This window comes from Notechis scutatus, chromosome 1 (assembly GCF_049901735.1).
Source record: "Notechis scutatus isolate UNSWTSFEM ecotype Mainland chromosome 1, rNotScu1.2, whole genome shotgun sequence".
NCBI lineage: Eukaryota > Metazoa > Chordata > Lepidosauria > Squamata > Elapidae > Notechis > Notechis scutatus.
Window position 1 is genome coordinate 56,368,935 of NC_142009.1, and position 18,601 is coordinate 56,387,535.

Sequence of the window (18,601 nt, forward strand, 5' to 3'; positions counted from 1 at the left end):
CTCTGGCTGAAAACTTGACCGCATGATAAGTTGCGTCAGCTGAGAATTCAGCGGCTGCTATAAGTTTTGCAATATCTTGGTGCGCTCTAATGTTGGAATTAGGGACATGCTCCTGTAAGAGATGGAGCCACCTGAGAGAAGAACAGGTAAAGAAGGAAGCAGCCGTAGCCGCTCTGATGGCCCGTGCATCAGACTGATGGGCCCTGCATAGGGCTAGCTCGGCCCGTTTTTCCTCCGGCTTTAATGCCTCCAGCGCTTCACTGGGAATGGAGGACGAGGACGCTAATCCCACTATAGGTTCATCTACCTCGGGAGTATTGAACAATTTTGAGAAATCAGGGGGCAAATTAAAATATTTCCTGTCATATCCCGTGGGGGCAGGGTACACGGCTGCAGACGCCCACTGTTTCTGTACCAGGTCCAAAAACATGTGAGGAAATGGAATCACATCTGCCTCGACTACTGGTTGGTTGAAAATTAGATCTTCTGGTCCCTCTTCTCAAGGAGTTGGAGTGGTAGAAGGGGTCAACTTGTTCAGGCGCGCAATGTTTTTTGCCTTAAACAAGAGTGATCTGAATAGTTGTGGGTGGAATAAGCCTGCAAATACAGGTTGATCGGGAACAAGGCCCTCATCTTCAGGCATCCCCCTTTCACTGTCATGTATTGATCCTGATTCAATCTGTTCCATTTGATCAATTTGATCCACTTCTTCTGCCTCCTCCTCCTCCTCCTCCGTCAGCTCTTGGAGGGGCGCTTCCCCCTGTAACTGTACCTGGGTATAGTGTTGCTCCAACCTGGTCAACGACCTTAGTGATTGAGAATCATAATCAGCGGTTACAGGATGTTCCCTTGTCAGAACTGCGTGTTGAAGACCTGCTGCAATTCCCTGGCGGATTGCCAGCTCCATCCATGCCTTCATCCTCTCTGGAATTTTCTCTGGAAGAATGTTGTCCTTTCGAAGACCAGCAGCCGTTGGAGTGAATGTAGCTTTGGGAGCCCTTCGCGTGGTCAATGATCCAGTTAACTGGGCCTGTTGACTCTGGGGAACTAAGCTGCACCTGGATGAGAGGGAGAGATCTAGGGGAGGAGGAGGGTGGGAAGAGGTAGACGGTCCTGGACTGGGGGGCGGAAAGTCCTGTGAGGCCCTGTGTGCCTCCCTTGTACACTTATCTATTTGTTTTTCTAATGCTTTATAGCGCCTGTTGGCATCCTTTTCTGAAGCTTTAGAATGACCTTTTGTCTGCTTAGATTTGTGCTGAGATTTAGCTTTGACCTTTAAGGTCTGAGAGCTACTACTGCCTGCCATTTTGATTGAAAGAAATGCAGTATGCTCGTTATTTAAAGCGATACTGTGGAGGTGGTTGACACGCCCAGGGGCCTGATCCCAAAAGGGACCGGTTGCCCTGATAATATCTTATCCCCTTCATATATATATATATATATTCATTGCAAACCTGTTCATGGAAGAATTCGAATCCAGAGCCCTAGCCAATGCCACCCACAAACCCAAACTATGGTTAAGATACATCGATAACACATTTCTATTTGGCCCCATGGAAAAGAAAACCTAAACAGTTTCCTAACACACCTAAACAGCACACACCCCAAAATCAAATTCACCATGGAAATGGAAACAAACAAACAACTACCATTCCTAGATGTACTAATCTACAAAAAAAAAAAAACAGATGGCACACTAGGACACACCATATACCAGAAAAAAACACACACCAACCACTACCTCAATGCCCAATCCCACCACCACCCAGCACAGATAAACTCCGTGGCCAAAACACTAACTGCCAGAACCAAACGCCTGGCAGACAAGACACACATAAAGACTGAACTATGCACCCTGACTAAAGAACTGACAGCTAACAGCTTCCACAAAAGCAAAATCACTGGCCTGATCCACAAAAACACACTGAGACATAATGGAGACCTAGAAGATGAACAGACCTATGGAACAGCTGTCCTGCCCTACATAAGAGGTACTACAGACAAAATCAGTAAGATACTACACAGGCATCACATCAAGTCTGCCTTCAAAATAGACAGAAAAATAGCAGCCATCCTAAGAAACCCCAAAGATAAAATTAACCTGGAAAACCAAGGCATATATGAAGTTCCCTGTGCATCATGCCCTGCCACATACATTGGACAGACCAATAGAAGAATAAGTACCTGCCTGGATGGACACAAAAATACAGTAAAAAAGCTGGAACACACTTCCTCACTAGTCTAACACATGAAAGCCACAAGTCATAGCATCGACTTCAGTGGCACCAAAACCCTAGTCACTATAGAAAACCCCAGCCACAGAATTATCAGGGAAGCCATAGAAATTGAAAAAAGACCTGAAAGCATGAATAGAAGAGATGACTCCACCAGACTGTCAATTATTTGGAAGCCTGCACTCACAAACAAAAAAATCTCCACACCACAAGCCAGCCAAACACCTGGGCACAAACAGACTCCCCCTGATACCTCCAGCTCAAACACACCCCAACCAGGCACCCAGATGAAACCTAGCTTCCTAATAAATGATAGCTGTCCGTTTACTCGAAGCCAAGCCGCACTAAAAGCCTCCAATACAGGAAACACAATGTTGCCAGCCAATCAAGATAAAAAAAGCTACAAAACAGACAGAAGATATTAGAAACACCAATCAAGCAGAACACAGCAAACTCCAAGACCAATAAACACAGACCAAGACTCCCAACCAATCAGGATGAAGAAAAAAACCATTCTGGCACAGCAGTAGGCTAGCACCAAATTTAAAACAGAAACGGCTGTGAAAGTCTGACTCACAGACGAACACAATACAGAAGCCTGATGATGGCTGATGAGATTCTGCCGAAATGTTGCTACAACTTTAAAAGCACAACTATAATGACATGAGAAAATACCTGAACAAAGCTGAATACCATACATACATACACACATATATATATGAATGAGTCGTATCACAGTAATAATATCTTTCGTTATTAAGATATTAATAATGAATATTTATTATTATCTGTAAATTATTATTATTATTATTATTATTATTGATAATCACCAATATATATAAATATATATATCTAAATTAATAGAAAACAGCTTGATATAGTGAATATCCAAACAGCCAAATTAAGAACACCTGAAAAGGCCAAGATAATAAAGAGAGGCCTTCAACAGCTTCCCTGCACAGGCAGACACAGACCTGGGTGATCGCTGTTGTGCCACTGGGTGGGTAAGGCTGTAAGGGTTAAGCCAACAATAATGCACGGATGGCCTTGAATCTAATAAGAAAATGAGATGTAATAATTCCTTAGGTTATCTGAAGAGAAACCTCTGATTGGGAAGGAAAACTACCTCACACAGCTCGAGTTACAAATAGCATGGCCACACGGTCTTTAAAACAAAAGCAAAACAATGGCCGTTACTTTTGGAGGGCGCGCGCTTCCCAGCAACAAACTCCCGCTGCATGGAGAAAATGCCTCCGACGGCTTCTCCTTGTCGCTTAGAAACGGCCGGGAAAGGGGTGGAAAGAATTAAGCTTTTATGCTTTCCACACCAAGATGGTGTTCTGAGGGGAAAAATCAAACAATACTACTCGGATGAGGGCAAAAACACCTACATCGCTATTGCCGATGTAAAAAAAGGCAATGCGGAATCACAATGGCAGGGGGTAGAAGAAGCAGTTGAGGGGGGGCTCAGAGCAATGCCAAAGCCGCCTGCTGCTTTCGTGCGTGAAATGGCGCTGCCCGAAAATGCAAACGATCTCCGACGGCCAGATGGACAGAGCTAATGTCGGGAGATTGTAATGTGATTTGGAGGGTAAAAGCCTGAAAAAACAAACTGGACTATTTCCAAACCTGCTGAATAATTCTCCTGTTTTGGCCAAGGAAGAACAAAAAGCACTGCCTATCCTCAACGAGGCTGAGACAAAACTGGGGAATGCTGGGGAGGACTCCCACCGAGGAGGAGGAGCGTTTCACAAATTAAGCCCATCCTAGACATGCAGAGACTGAAGCACCTCCCACTACTGGATGCTCTGAATAGCTCATGGGAGAATGAAACATTTATATCTGGTTGCAATTTTGGAGGCAGCACCCAAAAACAGAATTCAGAAGATGAAATTCAAACCCACAACAATATTTGTTTGCACTAATGATCTTTTCCTAATTTTGTCGTTCTTCTGGACACATGGAAAATTATATAGGGGCAGGAGGAGGCACTATTCCCTCCATCTGATCCATTTTCAGAAGCAGTTTCACTAGAAAAACCATTTCATTAGATTTCACCAATGTCATTAACCAACAAGAATATCAATAAAAATGTTAGGGTAGTTAAAGTCAAGTCAATCAATAAGTAAATCAAATATGCAAAGCAATTAATATTTTAATTTAAAGAAATATCTTAACTGAATTAATTTACAACAGTTTCATAATCTGGTATGCCTTCTACTATTTTCTATCATGAGCTGCCATGAGAAATGCATTTTGAAAAGAAATATACTAAACACAGGCAGAAAAATATATAAATGAATCACTAAGCAAAATAATTCTAGATTCCTTGGATGCTGTCATTCATTTCTACATACAAGAATAGCTCACTCACTTTGTGGTTCATTATCTTTCCATATGTCTCCACCAGAGATTCAGCATAAAAAGGTGTTTCTCCGTAAAGCATTTCATACATGCAAACACCAAGGGACCACCAATCACATTCGGGACCATATTTTCCTTTCCCATCTTCCATGGCTTGCAGAATTTCTGGAGAGATATAATCTGGTGTTCCAACTGCCACTGAAGACTGAACCTGTAGGAATTATTATTTCACAGTGAAACATTACCCATAACACTATTTCTGTTTCTATATGTATAGGAACAGATTCATTTATATTTAAAGTAGTGATAGGTATGAGTAGATGGAATTAAAGAAAAATGTTTTCCACCATGACAGATTAAAAATCCTAATAGCAATCTGGCATTTATTAGCTATAGTTGTTATCTTGTTCCTGAACTTGCAGTGAAGAAAAAGTCCACATCTATATACAATCTTGTATTTCTTCCAGATTGTATCAAATACTGAAAGGTTGTGTTAACAAACTGCACATTTTCACTTTTTTCAAAAATCTAAAATACTTTGCCAGGACTTGGAGTAATGAAAACAAAAAGTAATAATAATAGCAAGTGATATAGAACTAGATATTTAACCTAATTATAAATTATAACTAGGAAATACTAGAACACACACAACAGCTGCAAACAGGCAGAAATGGGCTCTGGATTTTATCACAGATTTGGCAGAAAGTAAGTAGCTGTATTTTTAGAATGCAAACAGGATTTATATTTTTTCACATGTTTCTGATACTTTTCAAAAAACACACACGAAGATCTAGGTTCAATATTCAAGACTGGGGACCAGAAGAGAACATACAGATAACATTCAAAAATAATGAGACAACACAAATCATAGAGAAGACCATTTCATGAGATAGATTGCAAGAAAAACTACTGGTATGAATCAGTAGAAGGAAGGAAGGAAGACTAGAAACTTTTTTATATTTTAAAATGCTGAAATATTCAAAAGACTTGCTATGAAGTATCGGAATAGATATATTTGTTCATTATTACTAAACAAAATTATTTAATAATAAAATCAAGTTCTATTAATTCACAGCAAAAAACGAAGTAAAACTGACTGCACTGCAGGTATTTTTCAATGCCTAACTTTGTTGCTTAAGGACATAAAATTCCAGAAAGGAGTACAGAGCTTCATTTTGCTCTGCCACCCATGCTATATTAAAATATTGGAAAGATACATAAGAAATTGAAGAAAAGTTCTCCAGGATGGTATGATCAGTGTAAAATTTGTATTCTGTGATACAATTCTAAATGGCTGTTATCTTTTATATGTGTATCATAAAACAAAACAAAAGTTTAAAGAACTTTAAAGTACACATTTTTGTAAAACTGGCCAGTTACACTGCTGGATTATAAAATACTTTAAAAAAATATTACACAAACGAAGAAAGGAAATGTTTATACATTCATCTCCACATTATTTCATTTATTTTAGCAAGAGCAATGCAGTCAAAATATCAGGGTTATAATAGTGGCTATAGAACAGGATAATACAAATTAAATTATTCTGTTATACTTGGTATATTGACAGTAATGTTGTACCTGATACACCAATTCTCATGTGATTAATGTCCAGCTATAACAGACCCCTAACAGCTTGAATAACATGTCAGGCAACTGACACTAAAAAGAATACTTTGTCTTCCCTTCTATGAATCTCAATTCCTCTTAACTGTTATAATCCACATATTCTCTTTCATTATCAATTATTATATCTGTTTTGTTTGTTCTACAATGAAAGCAACTAAATTATGCACTCAGAACCCAAATTCTATGGTGAAATAGATCACTGACAGAACAAATAAAGATATCATTCAAAACCTATGGTAGATATTATGATATAGAACTATATAACTATAAAAAATGGAAGAGTCACAGGATAATGGGAATTATTAAATATTTATGGACAATGATGGTAAAGTAAGATATTTGGTGAAGGAACTGAATGAATATTATAGTATATCCAGCCAGAAGAATTAAAATTGATTTCTATTATAGCTCCAACACCATTGCTCAAAAGAATAATTTAGTAACCAACAATTCTTCTTTATATCGAATATAATCCCAAACTGTATTGGTTAATAAGGTTTAAATATTAAAGATGTCTGAAAGTACATTTTAACTGAGTCTATTAAAAAAAATCTAATTTACCGTTCCATCTTCCATCAGCTTCAGACAAGAACCAAAATCTGCTAACCGAATATGTCCATTCACATCCATCAGGATATTGTCTGGTTTGATATCCCTGTGAACAAAATTCATTTGGGTCATTCCATGTTAAATGTCATTTTATCAGCTTAAGAACATATTTTTAATTTCAAACACTTTGGGGACAACTAAAATTAAAATGCATATTGCAAAGTAATCATGATTTGATGAAACTTGAATCATATGTATTTCTATCAATTAATGTATATCAATTAAAATCTGTATACATTTACATATTAGTGATATAACAGTAGAGAACTGCAGTATTTGTACTTGTAGGTAAGGCATGTAAGTGCTGCATCAAAAATACTATTACAAGATACATGCCCTATGTCAGTGAGACGATCATAAATGTGTTATAAGATTGTATAATGGATTTCATAAAGTACTTTCTAAAAATAACTTAATATTCCATTGTAAATTTTAAAAAAAATATTTATTAAAGTATGGCACAAAGAGAGATAAACATAGAACTACTAAAATCATTTTAAATATAATGTTTCAAAATTCAGATACACTGAGTATGATAGAGTAAGTGTAAGTGCATTCAAGTAATTGTACATTGTTTTATTCTTTCATTGTAAATTTTATTCCTTCAATGATATTGTTGATTATTTAATGTGTCTTCTCTTTTTATTATTATTATTGATGATGATGATAAAGTGTTGCCTACATACTGGATTCATAATTTTGGTTGTAAATATAGAGGTGTTATAGCTTCTAGATCAGGGGTGGGCAACTACGGCCCGCTGGCCACATCCGGCCCGTTGGTCTGTCCAATGCAGCCCACCCCTGAAAAAAATCGCTGCCATTAGTCTGTCCAAACTGGCCCGCCCCTGAAAAAAAATCACTGGGCGTGGCGTATTGACCTGTGCCGCGTAGCCCCCAAAGCTGCAAAACAGTGCGGAGCGATCTAGGGGTAGGAAAGAAAAGAAATTTGCAAAGGCCTCAGCTGGGGAGTTCGAAATCACCTTCGAGTGCAACCTCTCCGAAGGTGAGTCCCCGCCGATCCCCTTTTTTTTCTGGGGCTTCCAGGCTTAAACTTTGCAAAGGCAAAGCTTGCAGGCTGGAGCGTCTTCCCGCCGAGGAGCGGGAAGGGTTCCACCCGGCGGGCAGGCGCGAGCACCCGCGAGTTAAAAGGAAGCCGAAAGTTGCTGGGAAGTTGCTCGGATTTCCGGGCTTCCAGGCTTAAACTTTGCTCGGGCGGCACTTTAAAAGCCTGCTCCCAGCACCCGAGCAACTTCCCAGCAACTTTCGGCTTCCTTTTAACTCGCGGCGCCGCGCCTGGCCTCCGAGCCGCGCGGAAGGAAGCCTGGTGGGCAGGCAGGCTGCTTGAGGAGGCTCCGGGCTTCCCTCCACCAGGCGCGAGCGCCCATGAGTTAAAACGGCCGAAAGTTGCTGGGAAGTTGCTCGGGTTTCGGGCTTCCAGGGCTTTGCAAAGGCAAAGTTTGCAGGCTGGAGCATCTTCCCGCCAAGGAGCAAGAAGGGTTCCGCCCGGCAGGCGGGCTGCTTAAACTTTGCTCGGGTGGCACTTTAAAAGCCTGCTCCCAGCACCCGAGCAACTTCCCAGCAACTTTCGGCTTCCTTTAACTCGCAGGCGCTCGTGCCTGGCCCCGAGCCGCGCGGCAGAGGGAACCCCGGCAGGCAGGCGGGCTGCTTGGAGCAGGCGACCGGCGGTGCTCCAGCAGCAGCAACAGGCAGTTTCACCCGGGCTCAGCTCAGGTGTCCGGCTGGGGCTGTCAGGAGTTGCTACCGCCGGCGCAGCTCCGTGCGGATCCAGTCCCGCGTTGCCTTGGGAAGGAAAAGGCAAAACCAGGAGCCGCTGAGCCTGAGCCTCCGGTGCCGCTGCTCCCGTTGCAAAGCACCGCCACGGCTCTTCCTTTTTGCCTTTCCTTTCCCGAGGCAACGCGGACTGGAGCCGTGCAGAGCCGCGCCGGCGGTAACAACTCCTGACTCAGGGGGCCTCCGAGGGGAGGGGAAGGAGGAGAAGAGGGGGGAGCGATTCCCAAAAATCTTGTGCTGACCCGGCCTGTCTGTCAAATTTTAAAAGTCAATGCGGCCCCCAAGCCAAAAAGTTTGCCCACCCTTGTTCTAGATGCTGCTTCACAGTACCTTTCCTGGATATCTTTATTAGCAGAGGAAGCAACAGCAAACTAGAAATCCAAATCTAGGGGTAAGACTTATAAAATAAGTACTAATGTACTAATTATGCATTATGTGTCATATTCTTCATTAATTTGTTCACTTTGATTCCTTATCGATAACATAAAGTACAGGGAGAGGAAGCAACATGCAATCCTTCAGTTATTGTTTAATTTTCCATTGACCTGAGCACAACTGAAGTGAACTATAGCCTATCATATCTGGGTAATGACATATCTTTTACTTTGAAAACAAATGCAATAACCAAATGAAAACACCTATGTACAGAACTAAATAAACGATCACATCCAACCTCAGCCTTAGAAAAGAACATCCCACCCCACCTATTAGCCATTAAACCTATACTCTGGGCTGCTATAGTATCTTCCATCTTTCATGAGCACAACATATTCCCTTGAATCTTTTTCTACTTCAGAAACAAGTACTCTGTGCATTCTTCCCTGTTGCTGATTTTTATCCTGCTTCCAAACTTAATTTAGGCCATATTAATAGTGTGAACTATAGTTGGTCTGTGACTGATTACCGTATTGCCGGCGTATAAGGCGACTTTTTGCCCTGAAAAACATGCCTCCAAGTGGGGGTCGTCTTATACCGCAGAGTATATAACAAACTCTATATTTTGAGTGGAAATGTTGGGGGCTCGTCTTATACGCCCAGTCGTCTTATACGCCCGGCAAATACGGTATATATTGAAAGCAATTTAATATTGTTGCTAAACAAGACTGACTTTTGCAAAGTACAAATAGTCCTCAACTTACAACCACAATTTATATTATTAAATGAGAAATGTGTTAAGTGAGTTTTGCCCCATTTTATTACTTCCCCCACCACATTTTGTTAAGTGAATCACTGCAGTTGTTAGGTTAGTAATGTGGTTGTTAAGTGAATGTGGTTTCTCCACTGACTTTGCATGTCAGAAGGTCGCAAAAGGGGATCTCATGACTCGGGGACTCTGCAACTGTCATAAATGTGAGTCAGTTATCAAGCATCCAAATGTAAATCACATAACCATGAGGATGCTGCAATGGTCGTAAGTGTGAAAAATGGTCATAAGTCACTTTTTCAGTGCTGCTGTAACTTTGAATGGTCACTAAATGAACTGTTGTAAATCGAGGACTACCTGTACAGGAAGCTCTTTTTGGCGGGACCACAATTGGGACCAGCAACTCGGTCATTAAGTGGAAGTGGTCATTAAATGAAACCGCTACTATGCTTATGATCTTACTTCAGCTTTCCTTTGCTTTATAGACCTGCAAAAGTCATAAATGCAAAGAATGATCACAAAAATTACTTTTTCATCATCATTTTAATTCTGAAAAGTCATTAAACCAGGCAGCTGCTAATTTGAACTATCTGTATCTCCTTAGTGTCAAAATTAGGTAATGGGCCAGGAAGGAAGGCTTTTTATAACATAAACCAAGGATTCTAAACTATATACTTTGTATCTAGAAAGCTGAAAAATAAAATCTATTTTTTCTAATTTTTACAGAAATTATATTACATTAACAATATAAGCATTTATTCTTGGTCTGGCTATAGCTGTGTTGGCGAACCTATGGCACACGAGGAGGTTGCCTGGAAGAGCCCCACTGTGCATGCGCATGCCCCCCCACTAGCCAATTTTCAGGTATCTGCCACGCATGCGTGGGAGGAGAGGCACACGTCAGAGTTGCATGCGCATGCACAGAGGCATGCAGTGCAGGGGGGTTCGCATGTGCATGTGTAGGGGGCGGGGGAGTCACGTGCATTGCATCATGGGTGCAGGCATGCGAGCACACGCACTTTTGGGAGACAACGTGGAAAACGTTTGCCATCACGGGGCTATAGCCTCAAAAGTAAAAATTAGAACAAGAGAAAGAAGGAGGAAAGGAATAGAGCAGGGTGGATTTGATTTAAATCAAGTCAATTTAAATCACAATTTAAAAAGGCTTGATTTAAATCAATTCAATTTAAATCATAATTTTTAAAGAGCAACTGTCATCTCTGTCCTGCAGCAGCTCCTCTGACCCACTGCTGACTCACCGACAGTCCCATTCACTTTAATGGGATGGTTGGCAGTGACACAACTAGGTGAGGGATTCATTCAGTGAATCCAAGCTCTGCAAGCTGTATTGGAAAACTTCATTTTGTTTGCAAATAATAATATTAAAGATTCTAACTACCAGCAAGAATGAGTCCTTACATTTAAAGAGCACCTGCCATTTCAGATCCATCATGGCAGCGCCTGTTAGTGGGCATCCACTCAACTGCTGCCTGTCACATTTATTGTAAAATATACAGCCTTGTGCTATGCAACTAAGCTCTACTTCGTGCTGAATAAACTAAATTATTAATGTATCTTAAATAGAATATTATCTTTAGATAGATTTTTTACTCCACAAGCATTTTATTAAAATATATTTGATTTTAAAAAAAATCTGATTTAAGTTTAAAAATCTGCTTTTTAATTTTTTTTTAAAAAAGCATCAATTTTTAACCACCCTGGAACAGAGATAACCATATTTTATGAAGTTTAGTTGATTACATTGATATGGTTTGAATGAATATTTAGCTACCAAAAATGTAAGTGAAAATTTTGCTAATATCAATACTATAAGTCTTCACCATGGTCTCAAAATTAAGTAAAATCTATTAATTAAGGCCCGCTTCTGAAGTTGAGTTGTATGAGAAGTTGTTGGTCAATAAATAAGTAGAAAAAGTAATCTTGTTATAAATGCTACATCCATCTGGGAATACCATTTGTTAAATGCATCCTGAAAGGAAAAACTATACAAATATATTTAGCTGCTAGGATACAAATTGTTGATACTAATGATTGATACAAATTATTGATATGATATTGATACTGTAACTTCAGTATTGTATATTTATATTTTCATCTTTTTTGCTTCTTACTAAAGAAAGGCTAAATATTTCTGTCACTATTATATTATGGCACAATTGGCAAATCTTTTCTGAATTATAAATAGGAGAACACTGGGAATGACAGATATTAGCCAGCTGAACTGATTGTTGCCAAATCATGCCAGAATAAATTTCTGTTCATAATTATTATTTGTTTTTATAATGGTGGTCAACCATTTAATACATGGATTGGATGGGGGAATGCAGAATGCATGTACTATATGAATTTGAATTCTGCTAAATGGCTAAAATAAATATTCACACAGTATGCTATCATTTCTCTACAGGAATTAGATATATATACCAAATGAATAACTCAACCTGCAAGAGAAGCTGTGTAACAGCAATATTTAGACAAGCAAAAACATACTACAGCAACCCTGAACATCAAAAAAAGGAAACTGATCATCACACTACATCTCCCCCCCAAAAATGCAACTTCATCAAAATGTGCCCTACTATTCAAACCAAATAGTACAACCAACACAGGCCATAAAAAAGGTAAAGGTACATATATAAAAAAAATTGTCAGAAACCACCAACAGATTATTACTATCACATGGCATCAGTGCAGCACAAAAACCAATTATAGCCCTCCAAAACATCTTACATCTAAAAGATCCAGCAGACAAAAAACAGGAGTCATCTATAAAACACAGTGTAAGAAATGCAAAACCCCAAAAGACCTAAACACCTCTCCACCAACAATCAACACCTAGACAAGCAGAGATTAACACCAAGATTAACATCAGACTACCAATCAAGAAGCAAACAATACCCCAATGAAGGAAATGTTAAACAAGCTAACAATAAAGTCTAACCAAAGTACTACGAAGAGCACTCCCACTAACACTGATAGGGCAAGCCTGTCAAGATTCCAAGTAAGAATCTCAACCAACAACAGTTTAGGTCTGACAAAGCCACTATAATATAAATTGAGAGCAAACCCCATTCCCTACCAGTATTGATGATGCTATCTAGTTTGGGTAATGAAATTTATGCAATAAAACAACCAACCTTAGAGTTATGAATATTTCAACCTGAGCTATGAATATTTTCCTCTATCAGTACTATAATATATCAAAAGATACTGACACAATTATTATATCTATATTCTTTTATTTGAATATTTCCTTTCAACTAAAGATTTTACTATTCTGGGCCTTCTGTGCAGTGGTGTCTGTCTTATGGAACATTCTCCCCCGCTCCAAGTGAAATCAAAATAATTTCTTCCTAATAATGTGATCATAACTTTCTTTAAAGGAGCCAGATCTATCAAACTCACAAATATTATTATCTTTGGAGCCCAGACAGTTAGCCTATTTCTGCTCTTTACAATAATATGAAAAGGACAATGATCAAGAAAACAAGAAAGTTCTTTAAGGAGTTGACTTGTTTTTCCTTTTAATTCATCCTCCCAATATCCCAGCAAAAAGGAAGTTTAGCCCTAGCATCAGCCCCTTTGAAAGAGATAGAGTAGAATAGTTGTTACTGTAAGATTTATATTTTATTTCTCCACCACCTAGATATTCTGTGTTTGGAAATATTTCAGATGCAGCTGTCCATTTAGTCATTATACCTTTTCTGTCAATTGATTCTAGCTTTTCTCTTATTTTCATTAATAGTTGCCAGATTAACAACATACACAAAAAGTAATTGCAATTTGACTAATTTTTAAACAATAACCACATTCTTCCTTATATATTGCATCACTGCATTTTCTCTAGGTATAATACTAATATTAATTACAGTTTCCCCCAATGGATTTTTGCCTTATAATAATTCTATACTTTTAGATGGTTTGATAATTATTTTCTAAATTATCATTTAATTGTGTTATTCAAATTGTATAATGTCTTGCTGTATTAATTTTTATGCCCCAAATGCTTAAATTAATTTTTTTATCTGTATTGCTATATAATTTTATATCTTGTTTTATTCTAGTCAATTTCTATACTGTATAGTCTGCATTTATATTTGTTGAGTTAATATGACAAACATGTTAAATTTCAGCCTTCTGTTTATACTTTATGCCTTCTAAATGTGGATATTATTACAGCTAAGAGTTGAGATATAGAATAATGAGTTTTACTTTTGGTAATTCATGTTATTGTTTTATAGCTCTGTTTGGACTTTGTGCAGATACTTGGAGAAGTTACTGGATTTGCCTGCACTTAAGAGTTGAATTATGAGATTAAGAGTTTATATCTGTTAATTATGAGTTGAAAAGATAGTGAAATTATCACAATGAGGGGATTCTTTTTCTTCTTTCTATTTTTCTTTTTTTAAAGTTAGTATTACTTTTTTTACTGTTATTAAATTTGTAATAAAATGATTTTTTTAAAAAAGGATATTTGGCAAGTTAAATGTGATCCTCGTTTTTTAAGTAAGCATTTTGCTGGTTAATGACTTAAATAAAATGATTGGCTTTTGTATAGTTCTGTGTTTTGTTTTCTCAGTAAACTCCTATGGCTGAGTACAGACCAGAAACTGAATCTCTTCAAGTCAGCTAGTCCTAACTCCATCACTTTCTTGGTCAGAATTTTTCTTCTAGTTTGAATTGTTAGTGCAATTGTTCAAGTAATTTTGCTTCTGAAGTACTCCTGACACTCCCTGTTACAAACTACCTAATCATATATTTTAATTACAGACCCATAATTACGTTTCATTTTAATAGCCAACCTCCTTTAGTGGTTTTGTCCTAACCAAACTCAAAGTAAATCAAAAGATGCTAACGTTTGTATATTCTCTTTGCCCATAAAGTCTCACTAAGCAAAACGATTAGGGGAAAACCAGACATTGCCAGAAGATAACACTTTACTGGCTTGGGCAATTCAAAAGCAGCCCCAGCATTAACTATATGATTGTAAAATCATTTTCTGATGGATTTTGAAGTTCAAGCAAATTATTTTTTTAACACAAAGTTCTTATACAGTTCTTATATATTTATACAAAAATGTACACTGAATATGTAAAACAAAAATATGTCAATTCCAATACAGAGGCTGATCAATTTCAATAGATTAAAACAAGTCTATTTCCATTATATAATTTCATGTGGCATCTTACAGAGTTCTACAACTGAACATTCTATTCTACTACATATTCTTAATTTTGGTGTACTAATTTTTATCACAACCGAAAACATTTCCTATAACCTAAATTTAGTATGACTGAACTTATTTAGAATTCTGTTTACTTACCAATCAGGGTTACACATAAATAAGTTTTGCATATTTATAACTTGAAAGTAAAATTACTGAATATAAAACATGGCTGATTACAAGTTTTTTTCTTAAGGATACTGGCCTAGTTCATGTGATTATTATGATCCCTATACTGATCAGAATAGACAATTTGAAATACTGAAATAAATAATTTTAACACTATCCAGTGGGATACAGAAGATAAAAAGAAGAAAAAATAGTTTACTGGAAATAGAGAAAACAATTGGTGTTAAGGTACATGAGAATTAATAAGCTTTTAAAAACCCTGTTTATTTTCTATCAATGACAAATTACAATTTGGTTTCACCTCCTTTTCAGACATGTTTTTAATTACCTAGCACTGCATCTAAAAATATACACAAAATGTACCTATATAAATCTACCTACCTTCCTACCTATATATCTTTGCCCATATTCCTTTTTGGAGCTCTATAGAGAGAAGGAATACAAAATACTAAGCCAAATAAATTAAAGTTATAAGAAAAAGAAAAGGAAATACAGCAAAACCTTTTTATGCCAGTATTATATCTCATATCTCTCCATGCCTTGCTGTCCTTGCAAACTATCCTTTGCTTCCTGTTGACCCTTTCATTTTTTATTCTGTGATCCAATCCTCATTTATTCTCCTTATATAACCATACTATAACATTTTTTCATTCTTATATTTAGTTGACATCCATTCAATCTCCTTTGGTTCTTAATACTTTCTCTTATTTTGCCAAACACACATCTCAAATACCCTGTTCTCACCTCTTTTAATATTTTGTCCTGAAATATCTAACTATTACTCCCTTATAACTAAGTGGGGGAAAGCACACTCTTCTACACAGAGATGTACACATATTATGACATATATTCATTCTGCACAACAGGCAACACATTAATCACTACAACTTCTCCAATCATTTTCCTATCTTTAATAAGCATCAAGTGTCCAAATTATTTGCCAGTTAAGTGTAACTTGCAATAATTCATCCCATTTTCCCATTCAAAAATAATCACATTCACCTCTGATACATCAATTTTAGATCCATGTTCCTTATTGTATCATAAAAGTAATCATTCAATGCAAGTCATTTAGGTCTCAACATAGCATTATTTGCATACATTTACATTCACATACCCAACCAACACATTCTAATAACATAAAAGGATTTCTTGTACATGTATCCATAAATATATTAAAGTACTGATAACTCATTATTATATAACCTTATTTTACTCATCATGCTGAAATACTGTATTTGCTAAACTTTTTATTTATTCCCATGCATGCTTCACATCGATCATATATCACTCTTATTTCATTATGCAACCATTCTGCAATCTTCCAAATCCATTATTTGTGCAAACTATCCTAATTCAAAACCTATTCACTTTATCCTGTTTTCTCTAAATGAACAAATATACAGTAAGTTTTATTTCACACTTTCATGCATTTCTCAATGATAAACTGAAAGGAAAAACCTGTCCTACATGCCCATCCCTATCATAATGCTCCCCTAGGCAATGGGGGGGAGGTCACTTGAATGGTTCTTATACACTTGGTCACCATTTCATAATTTGTACTGTTTACATTGGATGTGCTTTTCTTTTCTTTTTTCATGTTTCAGTTGAACAGCTTTATAGATCTTATAAACAAACAAACAAACAAATAAAATCAAATCTATATTGCACTTACATTTTTCTCATTATCATTACATTTTGCTCATTATCATCTCTTGCATCCTTTCAATCAGAATTCCCAGGCATAGTTAACAAACCAGTTCATCTGTTATTTTTCTCTTTTGCTACTTTTCCCTTTGTACAGGGGAACAGTAAAACCATTTTCTGTTCATCAAGCACAAATGCAGACTTCAGTTTGTGGGTGTTTGTCTGTGTAGAGAATACAGTAGAGAGATGGAAGGGGGCTTCCCATTGTTCAGCCTGCTTTGTTGGAAATAGGAGTAGATCAGTGGTGGTATTCTATCGGTTCGGCCCAGTTCTGCTGAGCCAGTAGCGCTGATGGGGAGCGGAGACCGAACTTGTACTCTCCACTACTCTGCTGTTGGGCCCACCCGCCCGCCTGGGCTCCCATACCTTTATCCCCTGCTTTTGAAGTGCAGCTGTATTGCGTGGCACAGCAGAGTGCCACACAGCAGCTCTGAAGTGACCAGAGAGTGCAGGCTTGCAGGAGGTGAGTTGGAACGCCTCTGCGCCTGTGCAAAGTGTGTACACATGCACAAAGCACGTCCACTAAGCCACAACCACCGAACCGGTGATAAAAATGTTTGAATCCCACCACTGGAGTAGATCCATTGGGAACAATTAAGGAGGCAGACCTAGGCTGAAGTTTGTCTTGGAATGGCTTGAATACCATTAATGGTTGGAGCGCCAAGTTTGAGAGTGCTGATTAGTGTGTGTGTGTGGGGGGGCACCAGGGGTATTTTTTGCTGACAGACACAATAGCTGTGGTGGGGTTTGGGGTGGAGCTCTTGGTGTGGAGTTGAAAAGGACCATGGAGGTCTTCTAGTCCAACGCCCTGTCTATGGCAAGAGATTCTATACCATTCTGGATAAATGGCTGTCCAGTCTCTTCTTGAGAAACTTCAGTGATGGAGCACCTCCAACTTCCGGAGGCAAGCTGTTCCACTATCAGGACATTTCTCCTTAACTCTAGATAAGATCTCTCTTTAACGATCTTCCAACCATTACTTGCTGCCCTGCCCTCACGTGCTTTGGAAAATAAGTTGACCCTCTCTTCTCCGTGAGAGCCCCTCAAGTACTAGAAGACTGCTATCATATCACCCCTAGTCATTCTCTTCATTAGACTAAACATACTGTACCTAGTTCTGTCAATCATTCATCATGTGGTTTAGCCTTTTTTGATCCTTGGTGGCCGTAATCTCCAGCTACTGCTATTAAATGTCAGTTTGGTATGACTTGACTGGGGAGAAATTCAGCCAACTTGGCTAGCATAACTGAGATTTGGAGAGGCTGGATGGCTGGGGAGGTATCTAGATTTTGCATTTGGCATCAGCTGTAAAAGTAGGGAAGGAAGGATGGGACATTAGTATGACTTTTGGGGGCTTTGTGCTAGATGAACAGAGGCTCTAGCTGAAATTGAGTCCTTGGGAACAGTTCAATTTGTTGCTACCTTATTGGCTTCCCCGCTACATAGCAACTTTTCTACCTGGACTGCTAAACTCCATTGCTGATAGCAGTAGGTTTGAGGATTTCACATGTCCCTGGATAGTGTTGGGCTTGGAGTTGCTTGGGACCATGCCCACTATGATAAACATGGAGTTGTTCAAAATTATTGAAGAATTAATACATGTTTAAGATTACACATTAGATCTGGTTTTTATCTCAGGGCAGTTCTAATATGATCTGAAGGTGAAGGATATTACCATTAGTTCTTTGCCATGCTCGGGTTCCGTTATGTTCACTTTTCTGCTTCTCCACACAAACATACTGTACTCCT

The 18,601-nt window shown here is 38.3% G+C and overlaps 1 protein-coding gene across 10 annotated transcripts in view; it reads right to left on the reverse strand.

Annotated features, from left to right (window-relative positions):
* CDC42BPA (CDC42 binding protein kinase alpha) overlaps nucleotides 1-18,601 on the reverse strand; it is a 154,388-nt gene that overhangs the window by 73,874 nt on the left and 61,913 nt on the right. For all 10 annotated transcript variants that reach the window (XM_087964912.1, XM_087964927.1, XM_087964893.1 and 7 more), the window contains 2 exons: nucleotides 6,789-6,882; nucleotides 4,609-4,809 (listed from right to left, as the gene is read on the reverse strand). In XM_087964912.1, coding sequence (XP_087821038.1) covers nucleotides 4,609-4,809; nucleotides 6,789-6,882 — 295 coding nt within the window. The remainder of the gene's footprint in view (nucleotides 1-4,608; nucleotides 4,810-6,788; nucleotides 6,883-18,601) is intronic.